Source organism: Anas platyrhynchos, chromosome 1 (assembly GCF_047663525.1).
Source record: "Anas platyrhynchos isolate ZD024472 breed Pekin duck chromosome 1, IASCAAS_PekinDuck_T2T, whole genome shotgun sequence".
Classification (NCBI taxonomy): Eukaryota; Metazoa; Chordata; class Aves; order Anseriformes; family Anatidae; genus Anas; species Anas platyrhynchos.
Window position 1 is genome coordinate 100,105,593 of NC_092587.1, and position 15,750 is coordinate 100,121,342.

Genomic DNA, 15,750 nt, shown 5'->3' on the forward strand with positions numbered 1-15,750 from the left:
TAAGTCTTGGGAAGGACCTCAAAAAATACCTAGTTTGAGCTCCCTTGCCACGGGGAACACCAGGTTGCTCAGAGCCCCCATGCAACCCAGAATCATAGAATATCCCAAGTTGGACGGGACCCACAAGGATCATAGACTCCAACTCCTGTCACCACACAGGTCTACCCAAAAATTCAGACCATATAACTAAGAGCACAGTCCAAGCGCTTCTTAAACTCCAAGAGGCTTGATGCTGTGACTGTGTCCCTGGGGACCTTGTTCCAGTACACAACAACCCACTTGTTGAAGAACCTCTTCCTGATATCCAGCCTGAACCTCCCCTGTTGCAGCTTGACACCATTCCCTTGGGACCTATCACTGGTCACTAAAGAGAATAGATCTGTGCCTTCCCCTCCACTCCCCCTTGGGAGGAAGCTGTAGACCGTGATGGGGTCTCCCCTCAGCCTCTTCTTCTCGAGGCTGAACAGGCCCAGTGACCTCAGCCGCTCCTCATACATTTTCCCCTCTAGGGTCTTTTCTGCCTGTGTCACCCTTCTCTGAACACTCTCTAACAATTCAGTGTCCTTTTTGTGCTGTGGTGCCCAGAACTGCACACAGTTCTCGAGGTAAGGGCGCACCAGCACAGAGCAGAGCGGGACAATCACTTCCCTTGACTGACTAGCAATGCTGTGCTTGATGCACCCCAGGATACGGTTAGCCCTCCTGGCTGCCAGGGCACACAGCTGGCTCATATTCAACTTGCTGTCAACCACAATCCCCCGATCTGCTGCTCTCCAACATCTCATCGCTCAGTCTGTACGTAGGGTTGCCCTGCCTTGAACACTTCCAGGGATGAGGGCATCCACAGCCTCTTTGGGCGGCCTGGTCCAGTGCCTCACCACCCTCAGAGTAAAGATTTTCTTCCTTATATCTAATTTAATCCTAGCCTGTTTTAGTTTAAAACCATTACCTCTTATCCTGTCACTACCCTCTCTGACAAAGAGTTCCGCCCCAGCTTTCCTGTAGGCCTCTTTAGGTAATGGAAGGCTGCTATATAAGGTCTCCCCTGATTCTTCCCTTCTCCAGGTTTAACAATCCCAGCTGTCTCAGCCATCCTTCCTAGGGCAGGTGCTTCAGCCCTCTGTTCATTTTGAGGTCTTCTTTTGGACATGCTCTAACATGTCTGTTCTTTAAAAGTCAGCAAAATGATACTTTATCTTCTTGGAAGGCAGCAAAAATGAAAAAGAAATGGTAAGGAAAACTAGAAACAAGTTGACTGTGTTTTTTTTTCCTAGGATTTTCTTTAAGTATTAAGTAAGTGAAATAGTTTTGTTGTCATTAGAGGCTAATATTCTGCCACTTTGCTTGTTCCACTTCACAAATGCATGTCGTTACAGTAGTATGTATTTTAGAGTTTTATTAATGGGGCTGCAGGGTTTGTATAAAACAGTATACTGTGCTTCTTCATATAATTTAATTTAAGAGGGAGATACCTCATAAATGAATTAGGTAAATTCAAAGGCCAATTTGAATCGGCCTGTTTAGCGAACATTCTGATTTTATACATGTTTAGAGAAAGTTGTAGAAATAGGAAATATGAACCTAACTATAAAATGTTGATTGTCTAATCTGTAGCTAGCTTAGCTATGGTTGTGCACCATAACTTTTCAAAATTATTTTGAAATGAGTAAAAAAATCAAATTTAGGGTAAAAATCAAGTATCCACTAAAGAAACTCATAGGTATGTTGTCAAAGGGGCTGTGTAATGACTATTCATTATTGTTCATGAATACATAACCTGTAGCGACATGTGCAGCATGTACATGATGCCTACATCATATATCTGAACACTACAAAGAATGAACCATACCAAATACTTTAGCTATGTAGAACAAGGATTGTTTGTATCTCAGTTTTACATATATGTTTTATATAATTACCACTTTTATAAAATAAGCTGATTTCTAATTGTCTCAAGAAATGATGAGGCAGATATGGAAATAAAGGCTATTGGACATTTAGTGTTTTTTTATCAGCCTTGGGATGAATTGCTGTCTGTTTTGGGGTTTCTTCAACATTTTGCAGGTTGTTTTGCTCATGCTTCAGCTAAACATGATGGTATAGGAGTTCAATCTTAAGATAATTTCTAAAATGTTATCTGAAGTATTTCTATTTGTAATTTATTATAATCAGCTTTCTTCCATCTAGAGGAATAATAAGATAAGTTACAGAGCATGTTTAAGGAAAAGTTTCATAAATGTTATTCATGTAAAAATAAGTAAAAGTTAAGTAAGCATAGGAACCAGAATGGGAATCATTGGGGATCACTTGGAACAGCTCTAAAGAAATTTTGATTTTGCTGCTGTAAATCAGAGAAGGAGATTCAGCCTTACCAATGTCAGTACCATAATGATTCATTCTCTGAGTTAACTACAGTCCTCTTGACTATACTCTCTCTGTATGCACCTTGTGATGTTAAAAAACGAAGGCAACACAGGGGACATTAAGGTTTCTACTGATGGTAATCGCGATGAGGTTCAACCAGATACAGCCATAGCTGCATCTGAAAATGCTCCTTGTTTTAAGAAGACCGTGAAGAAAGTAACAGATGTATTTTCTAAATATTTGTTTAAGATAAGTGCTTCCCTTGACTTTTTAGGGGTTTTCTGACACTTGCATAGTTAAATCGTATGGCTTCTATTGTTGAATACATTTCTTCAGAACGTGAGTTTTCATTTCAATTTGTGTAGTTAAACTGTAAGTTGAGTTGTCCTAAATTAAAAGCTAAGATCAAAAAATATTTAGATCATTTTCAGTTAGGAATCAAAGAAAAGTCATTTCTTTATTGAAGGTGTGTGTAAACCCAACACTTGCAGAAAATCATATATTAGCACATCGTGTTTGTGGCTGTATCTTATTAGTATTGCAGCATATGAGCAATACATGTGCACTTCTGCTTCTCAGGAGTTTTATTTGCTGCTGTTAGAATTCTGGCAGAGACAGCTTGTAGGAACTTTCCTGTGTTCCTATAAAAGTCTGTAAGCTCATGAGAAGTCTAACCAACAAACTTGACCTGATAGATATTTTACATGCTAATGTTGTGTTGCTCAAACTGACTTTTGAAGAACTGATAAATCAAGCACATTGATGGCTCAGAAATGAGGTAGAAGTTCAGTGAGTTTGAATTGAGTGTGCAATAAGAGAAGTTCTGTGATTTTGGATGTACAGAATACGGAGATGAATTAAACTCTTTTGTGCAGCATAACTGTGGAAGTAACTGTTTGCTAATTTAAATGTTTCTAATTTGTTGTTTTCATGAGTTTATTGCGTAATGGATTAAATTATAGAATGCATGACTTGTTTTAGTATTTCATAATAGAGTACACCCCCTTCCATCATTTTTTTTGGATTAAACCAGACCTACATCTAATTAAATGATGTTCTATATTTAGTTGAGTTATCTCATATTAAAATGTGCCCACTTCTCATAACCCTGTGTAGTAATAAATTACACGAGTTTTTTAGAAGAAAAAAGGATTGCTAAGATTAGCTAGATATGGTTGTTATATGCAGTAATTATCTTATTTCTGTTAGATAAATTGGGACAAATTAATAAAACAAGCAATAACATCAGAACTGTGATATCAAAAAGAGTAGGTAGGTAGAGTCATTTGCAACTTGTATCAAAGCTTTTGGGCAGAAAGTTCTTTATATTGTTGATGAAACTCGCAAAAATACCCTTTCGGCCAGCTTTACTAGCACAGCACTCTGGCAGAAGGAGTTTTTCTTGCAGCTGTGCAGAGTTTGCAATAACTTATTCTCAGCTTTTTGGATGAGATGGTTAGTGACCATTACTTCTTTCGAAACCTGTCTGGAAATGGTAGTGAAGCTCAGCATGCTAGAGTCTGTGATAATATACACTGAAAGGCACAGCAATCACAGTTCCGTGCTTTATTCTACCGAATTCCATTAACCTGCCATGTATACTTATTTTCATCTTGTTTTCTACTGTGTTTGGATTGTGGATGCAGATAATCTGTCAAAATAATAAAACATTTGCCACAGGCACAAAGGCAATAGTTTGATAATCATCTCTGTCCAGATGTCGTCTTAGGAATTAAGAGAAAAAGAAAAGAAAAGGAAAGAAAAGAAAAGAAAACAACAACAAAAAACGGAGCTCAGCCTTCCACCCTTCAAGACTCATTACTATGTCCATAGCTCTCTTTACAGCCACCAACAAAAACAAAGCTACAGTCAGCATCTTAACAAATGCAGAATGAGGAATTTTCGGTGGAAGACCTCAGTGGCTTATGTTTCTGGGTTCTATATTTGCAAGCCTGTTTTGTCATTGCTTGAATGGCAGACAAAACTGTAGGCAAGCAAAACTATACTGACAACAGTTTCCTACACTGAGGAAAGGGGTGAGAGAGAGCAGGATTCCATCAGGATCTCAATAAGAAAGGTCTGACAACTGGCTTCTTAGGATAACTTCTTTAATAAGACAGGGAAAAAGGGAAATACAGATAGTGAGTCTTGCATCGTTCCCAATGAGGGGAATCTGCCCTCCTGTGGCACCAGGCAGAGCTCAGATGGATTGTCCCATGGCACGCTGTTGGGAGTGGAACTGATCTCTGGAGAGAAGTGTTCCCTTCTGATCATTTGAGCTAATTTATACCTTCCACCCCTTGCTTCATATACAGCTTATCTTTTGAAAGGTTGTTGTAAGTTACAGATTATATTAGTAATGTACAGGCTTAGTAAGACCTAATTACATATGCCAGAGTGGTCATGGCCTGTTGAGGGTTGCTGAATCCTGGAATATAACATCTGGAAGGATTCCTAGTACAATGCTGTCCATCATGTCAATCTTGCTTTTGTTATGTAAAATGATAATACTCTAAAAGAGCTAGGTTTCCTGTGTTTGGTCACTTTTTTTCTGACAAAGTGGAGCGTTCCAAGCTTTTGAAAGGAATGCCTTCTCTTATTTTTTGATTATGATGGTAAAGGTGTCCAGAGAAACTGAAAGACAGCAGAGACACAGAAATTTTAATTTTGTTCTTTACCCTCTTCTTGGCCTGGAAGCTTTCCTGTGCTTGTGTTGATATGTGATCCTGCTCTATACCGTATCAGTCATGATTCACAAAGAAGAAAGAATTAAGATATTAAAATTGCTTTACTAGATTGTTAGCCAAGTAAACAAATCAAGGTTCTCATCTTGGTTATACTGCATGTCTTTTTAAATTTATAAGAATATGTTGGTGTAACAGTGATGACAGAGGAAGTCAGGGAACCTATTGGTAAGGGAAGGCACTTTTTCCCATTATTTATGTGAAGCTTACATAGGTCTTATATGCTTACATATATCATATGTATAGTTTACATATATTATAAAGGTGAGCTTATCCTCACCTTTTAGCTCATGCTTGTGAACATCATTTCTGACATGCCTGGTTTGTTATTCCTTTACAAATCTTGCCTGTGAATAGGGTTATTCTTTTTTGTCTTAACTAGCATGATGTATTTGTGTGTTCTTTAATTTAAACTTCTGTGTAGCATACTGTTTCATTCTCTTCTATGGTTTACATAGTGGATGTTGCATGAATTATATTTGACTGCATTGTTACGTTATGGTTGTTTTATAGGTGGTGATTCGTGCTCAAAATGGCGAACTGCTCTATCGTATTTCACCTTGGGCAAGATATGTAGTCCGTGATCAAGATAAAGTGAATTACGATTGGGTACACTGGAATCCACCACAATCATATATAGTAAGGCTTAAATACTGTTTTAAAAAGGTGTATGAAAATGTGTATCCCAACCTCTTTGTATTCTTATTTGGAAAAAAAATAGGCTTTCCACAAAAAGAGAGTTAATATACTAGTTAGAATAACCACCTGAGAAATGAAGGGTTTATGGTCAAGACTGCCAGAAACAAATTAATGATGGATGTTTGAGCTACTTTTCCAGTCTTCCATTGAACATATACGTTAAAAAAAAAAAAAAAAATCAGTCTATTAAAATGGTATTACCTTTCCACATACTGGACAAATTCAATGGCTATTCCAAGGCTAGGTGGTCATGGTCCTTCCCTGATCCAGAGGAGGGACCCGGGTTTAGAACTAATTACCTACAAGTACAAAGTTCAGCGCCAGTAAGAAGTCAACGCTGTATGAAGTAAGAAATAGTCATTAAAAGTAAAGTGTTCAAGCTCTGGTATAATTATGTTTTTTTCGTATCAGGAAAATCCGCTTACAGATTTTAAATCCATCTTTTCATGCAGTGCTGCAAGTGATGGGCAGGATTGACAACTCCTTATGTGGTATGTGAGGAATACCCTAGGAAAACATTCAGGACTTCAGACTGGCATATTATTATAGCTTCCCCCCCTCCTTTTCCCCCCCTCCCCCCAAATAACAATATGCAGGGCATTCTTTGTGAGATATTGCTGACTTTTGAGTTGGGTTTTAGCACCCACCTCAAATGATGAAGTTTCTGCTTGCCAGGGTAACTCGTATGTAAAATCTCTTTAAAAACAAAACAAAAAAAGCAAACATTGCATAATCTACAGTAACTTACATATTTAGATGTATAGTCCATATGAATAAAGTGACCTACCCTGCTTCTATAATGCTCTGTGACTACTAGATCCTCTATAGGAAGAGTAGTTGAGAAAGAACTGGAAATGCAGCAGTTTTTATGACCCAGAGGAGGCAAGAACAACATTTAGGGTGCAGCAAGCCCTTACTGAGTTATGTCAGATAAAAGGATTTGATTCTTTTTACAAGTAGGGAGGTGCCTAGTGAAAGTAAAATACAGGTAACAAACCTTAACCAGAACTTTATGTTCTTCATACTGTCTCCTATAACTTGTTTACTGTTCACATATATATGTGTTTGTTTTAACTGGTTTTGTTTTAACTTGTCAATCTCACTTAAATATTGAAATGACAAATAGAAAAAAAATACTTTTTTTTTTTAAATTGGGAGAGGAAGGAATAAAAATCTTGGGGCAGGGGGAGGGAAATGTGTTTTGAGAATTAGTTTTTCTTAGTTTCTTCTTGAAAGAATTTTGTTTTGAAAAATAACTAAGTGTAAACCCTTGTATCCTGTTGCGTCCTAATGACAACTGCTTTTTTTTCTTTATAGCGTAAGCATCGTTCCCCTGAGAGATTAAAAAGCCTAAGAATCTATGAATCTCATGTGGGAATTGCTTCCCCAGAAGGGAAAATAGCTTCTTATAAAAACTTCACATACAATGTACTACCTAGAATAAAGGATCTTGGTAAGTAATAACACAGATACTTGCAGAGATCTTTTTTTAATGTGCCTGTGCTCTTATTAGAAAATGTAATTATCAAGTGTCTATTAGTTGTGTTGTTATGTTGGTGTTTTTTTTGCATTTTCAAGTGAAAATGCAAAAATAGATTCTTGAGGCAGCAAAAATAAAGTGAAATCTGTGGAAAATAAATGCAGACTGAAGTAAAATATGAAACAAAATCTAATCAACAGATTTTAAAGTAAAATGTGGTTCTAAAGGCCTAGATAAAAATTGGAGGGCAATTTGCTTTCAGCATGGCTTGCTTTCCACTTGAAAACAGATCTGTTGTATGATAGTCTTTGGGAAAATACAGTGTTCTTAATTGGTTTACTAATCTACATCTTGCATTTTAGAGAAGACAATGAAATATATGTGGATAGAAAGGATTGTCCTTTTGTTTGACAGAAAAAGTGTGCTAATCGTTTTTTTTTCTATTGCTTAACAGTTGCTTTGAAGTGTCAGAACATGTTAACTTTAAACATGAGAAATCCTCTCTTAGAAAAGAACTTCTAGTATATTGGAGGGCATACATGAAGTAGCTGGCATGATTAAATCAAGAAGCATAGCAAACTGTTCATCTCAATCTGTCTAGTGATTTTTCTCATTTTTATTTTTAAATTCTTGTGTTGTCTTCTCACTATTTATGTAATGGACAATATTAGAACTTGTTAACTTTTATTTCCTGTGATGAAATATGTTTTATTGCACTGAAATGTCAAAGGTTGACATGCATAGCTGATATCTCCATCCATGGTGGCTGTGCTTATTGGTTGTTTGTTTTTTACTTATCAGAGTGCCTGTAGAAGCTATATGTCTTTCTTGTAGGGTTACTTGTTGTTTCAGTGTTGCACGAAGCATGTTTTTTACCTTTCAATAAAGTTGAGTTTGTAGGTAGGGATGAGTGAGTATGCACATCTAGAGGCCCTCACAAAATACATTTGGATTGTTCGTTAAATATCTACATGTATGTTTCTTTAACTGCTGTCAAGATATTTTCTTCTTTCCAGGAGCTTAATAGGTCTACCAGAACTATGGCATCTTTCTGCTTTACATACAGGTTGTTCTTTGGGGAGCAGAAATGTCATTAAAAGGCTGATATACCACTAAATAAAAGGAATACTAAATTTTGGGTATGCAGAACATGATGGCTGTTGCTCTTATTTTAAGTGAGCAAAGTCTGTGGGAATTGTATTTCTTTTTTAGGAAAAGTTTTTAAGGGATATTTGATTCAATTTTGAAATATCTTGTTACCTGAGCTTAAAGACATCAATATTTCAAAAAAGCTGAGATATTAATAACTTGTAGAAATATATGCATTAAAATTGCAAAATAGTAAAAATGAGATTAATTCAGTGCAATTATTTTCAGAAATGCTGTAAATAAATACAGTGAGCTTGAATTATAAAATATTGATGCATCTGACAAACTGCCGAGCTCATGCCATCTACTGATAACTTGTTTATGGGTGTGAAAACAAAGCCAATAACAGAAGTATCTGGCTTACACTAGAGAATGAAGTGAAGATTTTGGTTAAACTAATAAAGAGAAGTGATGCGGTTGTGGGTGTCTCAACAGACTGTAGGTTAAACTTAGAAGTTATCTTTTGATGACCATCCTTAATGGCTAGCTAGCTGCAGCGCTTATTTGCTGGCACTAAAGATATCTTGGTTCAAAAGTATAGTAAGTAGTTCCATTGTTAGTATGTTATTTTCCTTTTTAGATTTCTCTCCCTTAATACTGCACTGAAACACTTTGGGTGATACAAGGGACACTGACCGCTACACTCTTGTATTGTCTTGGTTCTTTGGTAAACTCAGAACAAAAGTGCATTACTTCTGTCTCATCTTTCTTTTGAAAGATTAATGATTACATGCCCCCTCTGTAATAAACTTTTTGTGAGTGGTAAGACTAAGACTATTATGAGGGATAAGGTATAGTGCATTCCTCCCACCCCATGATCAATGCTGCAAGTATCAAAAGTGAACAGATGCGCATAGTCAAATTAAGATTATATTTGTATTCTGAAGTCAAGTTAAGATAATATTTGCATAACACTCATTTTTAGATGCATTTCATCTCTCAGTTCTAGTGATACATAGATCACTTAAAGATAGAACTTTCCATTTTTAATGGAAAGTCATGCAAGTGTAAACTATTAGGTAGAACTACCTCTTGAGAGAAACTGAATCTCTAGTTAGGTGCTGATTATGCATTACAGTTAAACCAGACAAAATAAGAGAAGGAATTGGTAAGTTACAGGAGTCGAATCCTTTTTTAAATTATCTTTAACAGTAGGGGTGTGTTTGTTTTATGTCTTATGTTTCTATAGGCTATAACTGCGTTCAGCTGATGGCTATTATGGAACATGCATACTATGCCAGTTTTGGTTACCAGGTCACAAGCTTCTTTGCAGCATCAAGGTAGGTATAAGTACTTCAGCATCTCTTTTGTACTTTACCTTACTCCCCACCTGTTGAAATCAGTGTGCCTGTGTTTATTTGCAAGTAGTAGTTTAATGGAAAGAGAAAGTACAGGCTTAGGTATTTGCTTATAGCTTCCTCTTAAGTCTGAAATCAATTTGGCAGTGATCACCTGTTCTGTGAATCACTTCGTATATCATACAAACCAAAGCTGTAACTGTAGCTGTCACGGTATATTCCAGCTAATCCAGCTTCAGCTGCATGCACAAATGTATAATGGTATTTTAAAAATAAAAAAAATAAAAAAAATAACTGTCGGTTTTAATCAATAATTACTACTTCAGAGGGTGAAAAAAAAAACTCTATATACAATTGGAAACTAGGTAATGAACTGGTGACATTTGTGTTTTTACTGTTAGTAATGGTAAGTATTTTTGGCTTAAGTTCAGATTGCCCCCCTTACAACACATTGCTTTTTCATGCTGATAGCCGTTACGGAACTCCAGATGATCTGAAGGAAATGATTGATGTTGCTCACTCAATGGGTATCACTGTTCTGCTGGATGTCGTGCACAGCCATGCATCAAAAAACTCTGAAGATGGTCTCAACAAATTTGATGGTACAGATTCTTGTTTCTTCCATTCCGGTCCTAAAGGAACTCATCAGCTCTGGGACAGCAGGCTCTTCGATTATTCAAAGTAAGTATGCAATATCATTTCGAGTGTTTAAATGATAATTACCTCTTACAAATTGCATTAAAGTTGCACTACTTGCCAAACCAGAAAAAAAAAAAGTCATTTGGATTGCTTAACAGTTACAATATGCTGAGTTAAATTCACCTATTTTGATAAATATTTAAAAACTAAGATTAAATGCATTCAATTTTTGTTGTTAATCTTTTATCTATGACTATATGTGAACAACATTTTGCAGGTATGTATTTTTAATATGCAAACAATTATATGTAGTAATTTTATATATTTTAAATATATTCAATTATTTGTTAATATATAGAGAAATGTCTACCTGTCTATAAGTATATACTGAATAATTCTGTGTATATATACTATATATTTAATTATAAATGCATATTTAAGTAGAATATATATATATATAAAATATAAGAATAAGAAAAACTGAGTAAAAGTTGTAATCTCTGGAAATCTGTTGTCAAACTGTTGGACTGTTGAAATGCAGTAAAGGTTTTGGCCCAGGCCAAGTAGCTCTATTCCAAATCTTTACAGAGATGGGTCAACAGTTAATACAGAGCAGAGGTCGTTTTCAGTAGAGTAGGCAGATTGCTTGCAGGCATCTTGGTTTGGAGCCTAAAGAAATTACATGTAGAGTCTGTTCTGAGCAGTATGTCCCAGGGTCTAGAGACCTAGTCCAGGCACACTTAATTTGCTAGTATAAATGTACTGTGTGCCAACACATTAATGCTAGGTGACTATTAGCATCTAGTTTGTGTACCATTGAGGTACTGGGTGGGAACTTATATGCTGAATATTTAGTTGTTTTACGTAGTGATAGGTGGAGGTAGGGGGGACGACAAGTAGCTAGCTTTTGTCTACTCTTTTTTTTTTTTTTCAACTTCTTCCCTGAACCACCTTGATTTCAGCCTTTACTTGGCTTTGATTCTTCTCCTAAACATCCCGCAATAAGTTTGATGCAATCCCACAATCTCCTTAAAACACTTTTCAATACATTTTATATAGTTCAACAGACCTCTTATTCCATAATAAATTTGCTTTCTTTGCATCCTCTTGAGATGCATGATAATTTGTTTTTCTTATTTTATCAATCACAAAATTGTGGTTTAACCTCTTCAAGGTTATGCTTGAGTAGTTCCTTCAGTGGCTCATCAGTCAGCAGTTTAAGAGTTCTGCTCTATTGTTAATCTGTTTCTTATTAGGGTATGTGTGCTTGCAAGTTCAATTTACAGTTGTTTTTTTTTCCTGTTTTCTCTCCCTTGCTTTCCTTGAATTGCCATTAACTGGATATTGTCATGTTGCAGATGTCCTTAAACCTTGGATCAGAATTCTGTAGGTTCTGGTAGTTGCAAAAAAAATACTTTTTTTTTTATATTGTACTCATAGGCTATGCTCTTGGCTGACGGTTTCATAACTAATGGGGACTGTAAGTGTTTAAGAAGGTCACTCTTGCAGAAGTAATGTTACATAGCATAGGTCAACTTTTTAATGGAAGCTCTTGCACAGTAACTCACAATTTCAATTAAACTGAGTGACCAGTGTAATATGTGACTTATGCACTGTACTACTTAATAGGATGAGCTGTTATTAATTTCCTTTTTTATTTAGGATAATTTTACAATAAATTCAGATGGCCTTCTTGAATTGTGCTTTTAATTATTGCAACATATGCATTGTAGTTTGTCCAAACATAACCATTTCCTTCTTGGGTTGCTTCCTATTAATCTTTGAATCCATGTGCAAGTAAACTCCATTTTGGATAACCCTAAAGCTTTAATATAATACAATAATGCTTCACATTTTATTACATTCTGTACTTATGGATAATCAAACAAGTGTGTGGTGATACAAACTTATCCAGTGAGGAAATTAATTGAATGCAGTTATGGACCTTTTTCGTATTCCAAGCAGAGGAAGGTTGTTCTTATTGGTGAAGCAAGCGGTGATGTTATTGAGTGTTTGGGAAGATAGGTAAATGAACAAAATACGAAACAGTTTTTAGGTAGAACTAGGCAATATTAAGCATCTATTCAGAACAAAAGAACTTCCTACACAGGTCTGTTTAGTTAATGATACATATATTCTTTGAGGAGGAGCACTGCTGCATAATTAGTCCTTATATTATGTGATTGGGGTAGACATCAGACTACAAGAGCCATAAGGGAGACAGAATAGATGAGAAACCAGTAGACTAGAGCTTCTGAGTATATTTCCTATTGAAGATCTTGTATGTCATTCTTTCTCTATCCCCCGTCCTCTAGTGAAATGCATCAAATTCAGTTTTCCTGTTTTAAACTTTTAGGGAAGTCCCTTCTTCACCTTTAAGCATAGGATGCTATGTAGTAAACTGGTTTTAGTCTTAAAGGTTTTCTTTAGTCCTTTTATCTGAAACACTGAAGGTGTAACAATTGTGTTTCTTCGTGCTCAGAAATTCCAGAAAAATGTTAAATGAGCAGCTGTCATCAGAAAGAGGTAGACTCAGTTGTTTTTTTTCAACACTAGCTTTTATTAGAAATAGTGTATCCAGTAGGACTAGGGAAGTGATTGTCCCCCTGTACTTGTCTCTGGTGAGGCTGTACCTCGAATAATGTGTTCAGTTTGGGCCCCTCACTAAAAGAAGTACATTGAGGTGCTGGAGTGTGTCAAAAAAAGGGCAGCTAAGATGGTGAAAGGTCTAGAGAACAAATCGTAAGAGGAACAGCTGAGGGAACTGGGGTTGTTTAGCCTGGAGAAATGGAGGTTCAGAGACCTTATTGCTCTCTACAGTTACCTCTAAGGAGGCTGTAGCTGGGTGGGGATTGGTCTCTTCTTTCAAGCAACATGATAGGACAAGATGAAAAGGCCTCGAATTGTGCCAGGGGAGGTTTGGGTTGGATATTAGGAAGAATTTCTTTACTGGAATGGTTGTGAGGCATTGGAACACGTTGCCCAGGGAAGTAATTAAGTCACCATCCCTGAAGGTATTCAAAAGATGCATGGATGTGGTTCTTAAGTACGTGGTTTAGTGGTAGACTTGTCAGTGCTAGGTTAATAGTTGGACTTGATGATCTTAGAGGTCTTTTCCAGCCTAAATGGTTCTAAATGATTCTAAAATAAATAACATCAAACACAGTCTATTGAATAGTATACAGAATAGTATCTCTTTCCTTCTGTAGTGGGGAAAACCTGTTAAATCTACAGGTCCTTAGACATCAAATGCAAAGAATGCTCAATTTACACTGGGGTTGAGAGAAACTAATTTTCTGCCATGAAGAAAATTAAGAAACAATTGCTTTATCAGTTTAGTCTGTTAATATTTTCTTTGAATGCCCAGACTTAAAGAACATTGTTTTAGATAATTTGCATGATTATTCTGTTGTCTAGGAATGTGAATGTGAATGCTTACCATAACAGAAGGTGGCAAAGATCTATATCCATGCAAAAAAAAAAAAAAAAAGGCAAAACAAACAACAACAACAAAGCTATTAAAAGTAAAACTATTCAACCTAGATGTTGCATCTCTAGCACCACAGTGTAATATAAGAAGATAAAAGCATGTCATGTTTTTTATTGCAATCTTTGTGACAACATGTAATGAGAAGCAGAATGTATTTTTAATCCATGTTTATATAAGTGTTGCATAAACAGTGAACTTCTTTGGTAAATTGTAAACAACTTAAAAATTATCCTTTTCAAGGTGGTGTGATGTGAAAATAAAACCTCAATTTCAGTGAAAAGAGAACTTGGAAGTAAAATAACTGGATTGGTAAAATATTTTCTGCTTAAATTTTCTTGAAAACAAGTATTGTTGATTTTTTCTTTTAAAAAATTCAAAAATAAACCTCCACTTTCATAATTTTGATGTTTTTTCCCCTGTTTTTCTAGTATCTGGAGCTGGGCAGTTTTTTCCTCAATCATGTTAATTTTGTGAATCTATCTTTCCATTCCCTCTTGTTCTTCCACTCTTGTATCCCTTAAATCAAAGCAAACCAAAACCCAAACTCACAAACTGTGGGTGGGGATTGGGGTTTCTTTTAAGTTTCTGTTTTGAAAAATAATATTGCTTTTTATATAATTTGTCCTGATTGATATTAAAATGTGGTTTTCCTCTCCCTGAATTCAGGAAAGGATAATGCTGTAAGGTAAAAGACACTACAAGCTCTGGACCTGTAGTTTACTTGGCACAGTGTAGTTCATTCTGTGGTAAATTAAGTACCTTGTTTCTTCTATGATCCTGTTTGATACAGCTCACTCAAAATGCATATTAAGTAAGGATTCTGCTTTTAATTAACATAACACAAGCTAAGTGTTTCACTTCTTCCCTACTCAAATCATATTTGAACATTATCCAGCTGCCAAGTTCATTAGAAGTGTCACTATAGACCCTGTAGACCAGGTGGGATCACAACCAGAGTAGCTGATTGTGTTTTGATTTAAATTCATTCATCAATTCATCTGCATATAGCAAATGTGTCTAAAATACAAAACAGGTAAAACAATGTAAAAAGAATTAAGAACAAGATATTACCTAGCAAAGATGTTTGCCATTTGATTTCATTCTCCTTGTAAAAGATGCTGCCCTTCCTTGGCTTGTTAAGATCTGAGAGAATTATTTTAATTTTTTTAGACTGTTTTCTTCTCTCATTAGGTTTTGTTAGCTTCTACTCTTTGTTAAGCTAATTCTAAGGGACAGTAAGTATCCAGATAAATGCAGATATCTAGGAAAATGATAAAACTTGGTAAAAATAGTGTGATGCTCTATTTTTTTTTCTTATTAATTCTGTGACATCTGAATATTTAGCCAAAATTTTAAGTTGTTGTTCAATCTAGGGGAAGAAGTTGGCACAAAAGTTGGAGTTTAGATTTAATCCTGTTCTTAATTAGTAAGTGCTGCTTCCTTGAACATAGCAATTTAATCAGCAAGTTACAAGGTTCTGGGGCCAGCAGACATCCCAAGAATCTCTCGTAAGGCTTTTTCTGAGGCTCTGTTTTTAAGAGCAAATTTTTGGATGAAATTTTATGTACTTGTGCTTCAGTTCTTCTTTGCAGGCACCAAATCATAGCTAGCGGGAATGCTTTGGCCTGTCCACCTACAACTTCTGTCTAGTTTGTATTTGTTGGCAATACTACTCCAGTTTGGGAATAAAGGCTTGTAATGTTGTAGAGGAACTGAAATTTGCTTAACTAAGCCATGTAATGCAAGAAATCTCATTTTTTTTAGTCTTCCTTCTTCAATTTTATATAGTAGGTATCAAGTGATGTTCAAATGTGCTTTGAAATGCTATAGGTAGGGTTCAGAGTATATACTCTGTGTCCCACAAGTCACAGCAATTTATATCAGGGC

General features: G+C 35.9%; 1 protein-coding gene across 3 annotated transcripts in view; it reads left to right on the forward strand.

Moving 5' to 3' along the window:
- Positions 1-15,750, forward strand: part of GBE1 (1,4-alpha-glucan branching enzyme 1) — a 170,614-nt gene that overhangs the window by 59,131 nt on the left and 95,733 nt on the right. For all 3 annotated transcript variants that reach the window (XM_072025735.1, XM_072025738.1, XM_072025740.1), the window contains exons 4-7: positions 5,622-5,747; positions 7,125-7,260; positions 9,626-9,716; positions 10,206-10,415. In XM_072025735.1, coding sequence (XP_071881836.1) covers positions 5,622-5,747; positions 7,125-7,260; positions 9,626-9,716; positions 10,206-10,415 — 563 coding nt within the window. The remainder of the gene's footprint in view (positions 1-5,621; positions 5,748-7,124; positions 7,261-9,625; positions 9,717-10,205; positions 10,416-15,750) is intronic.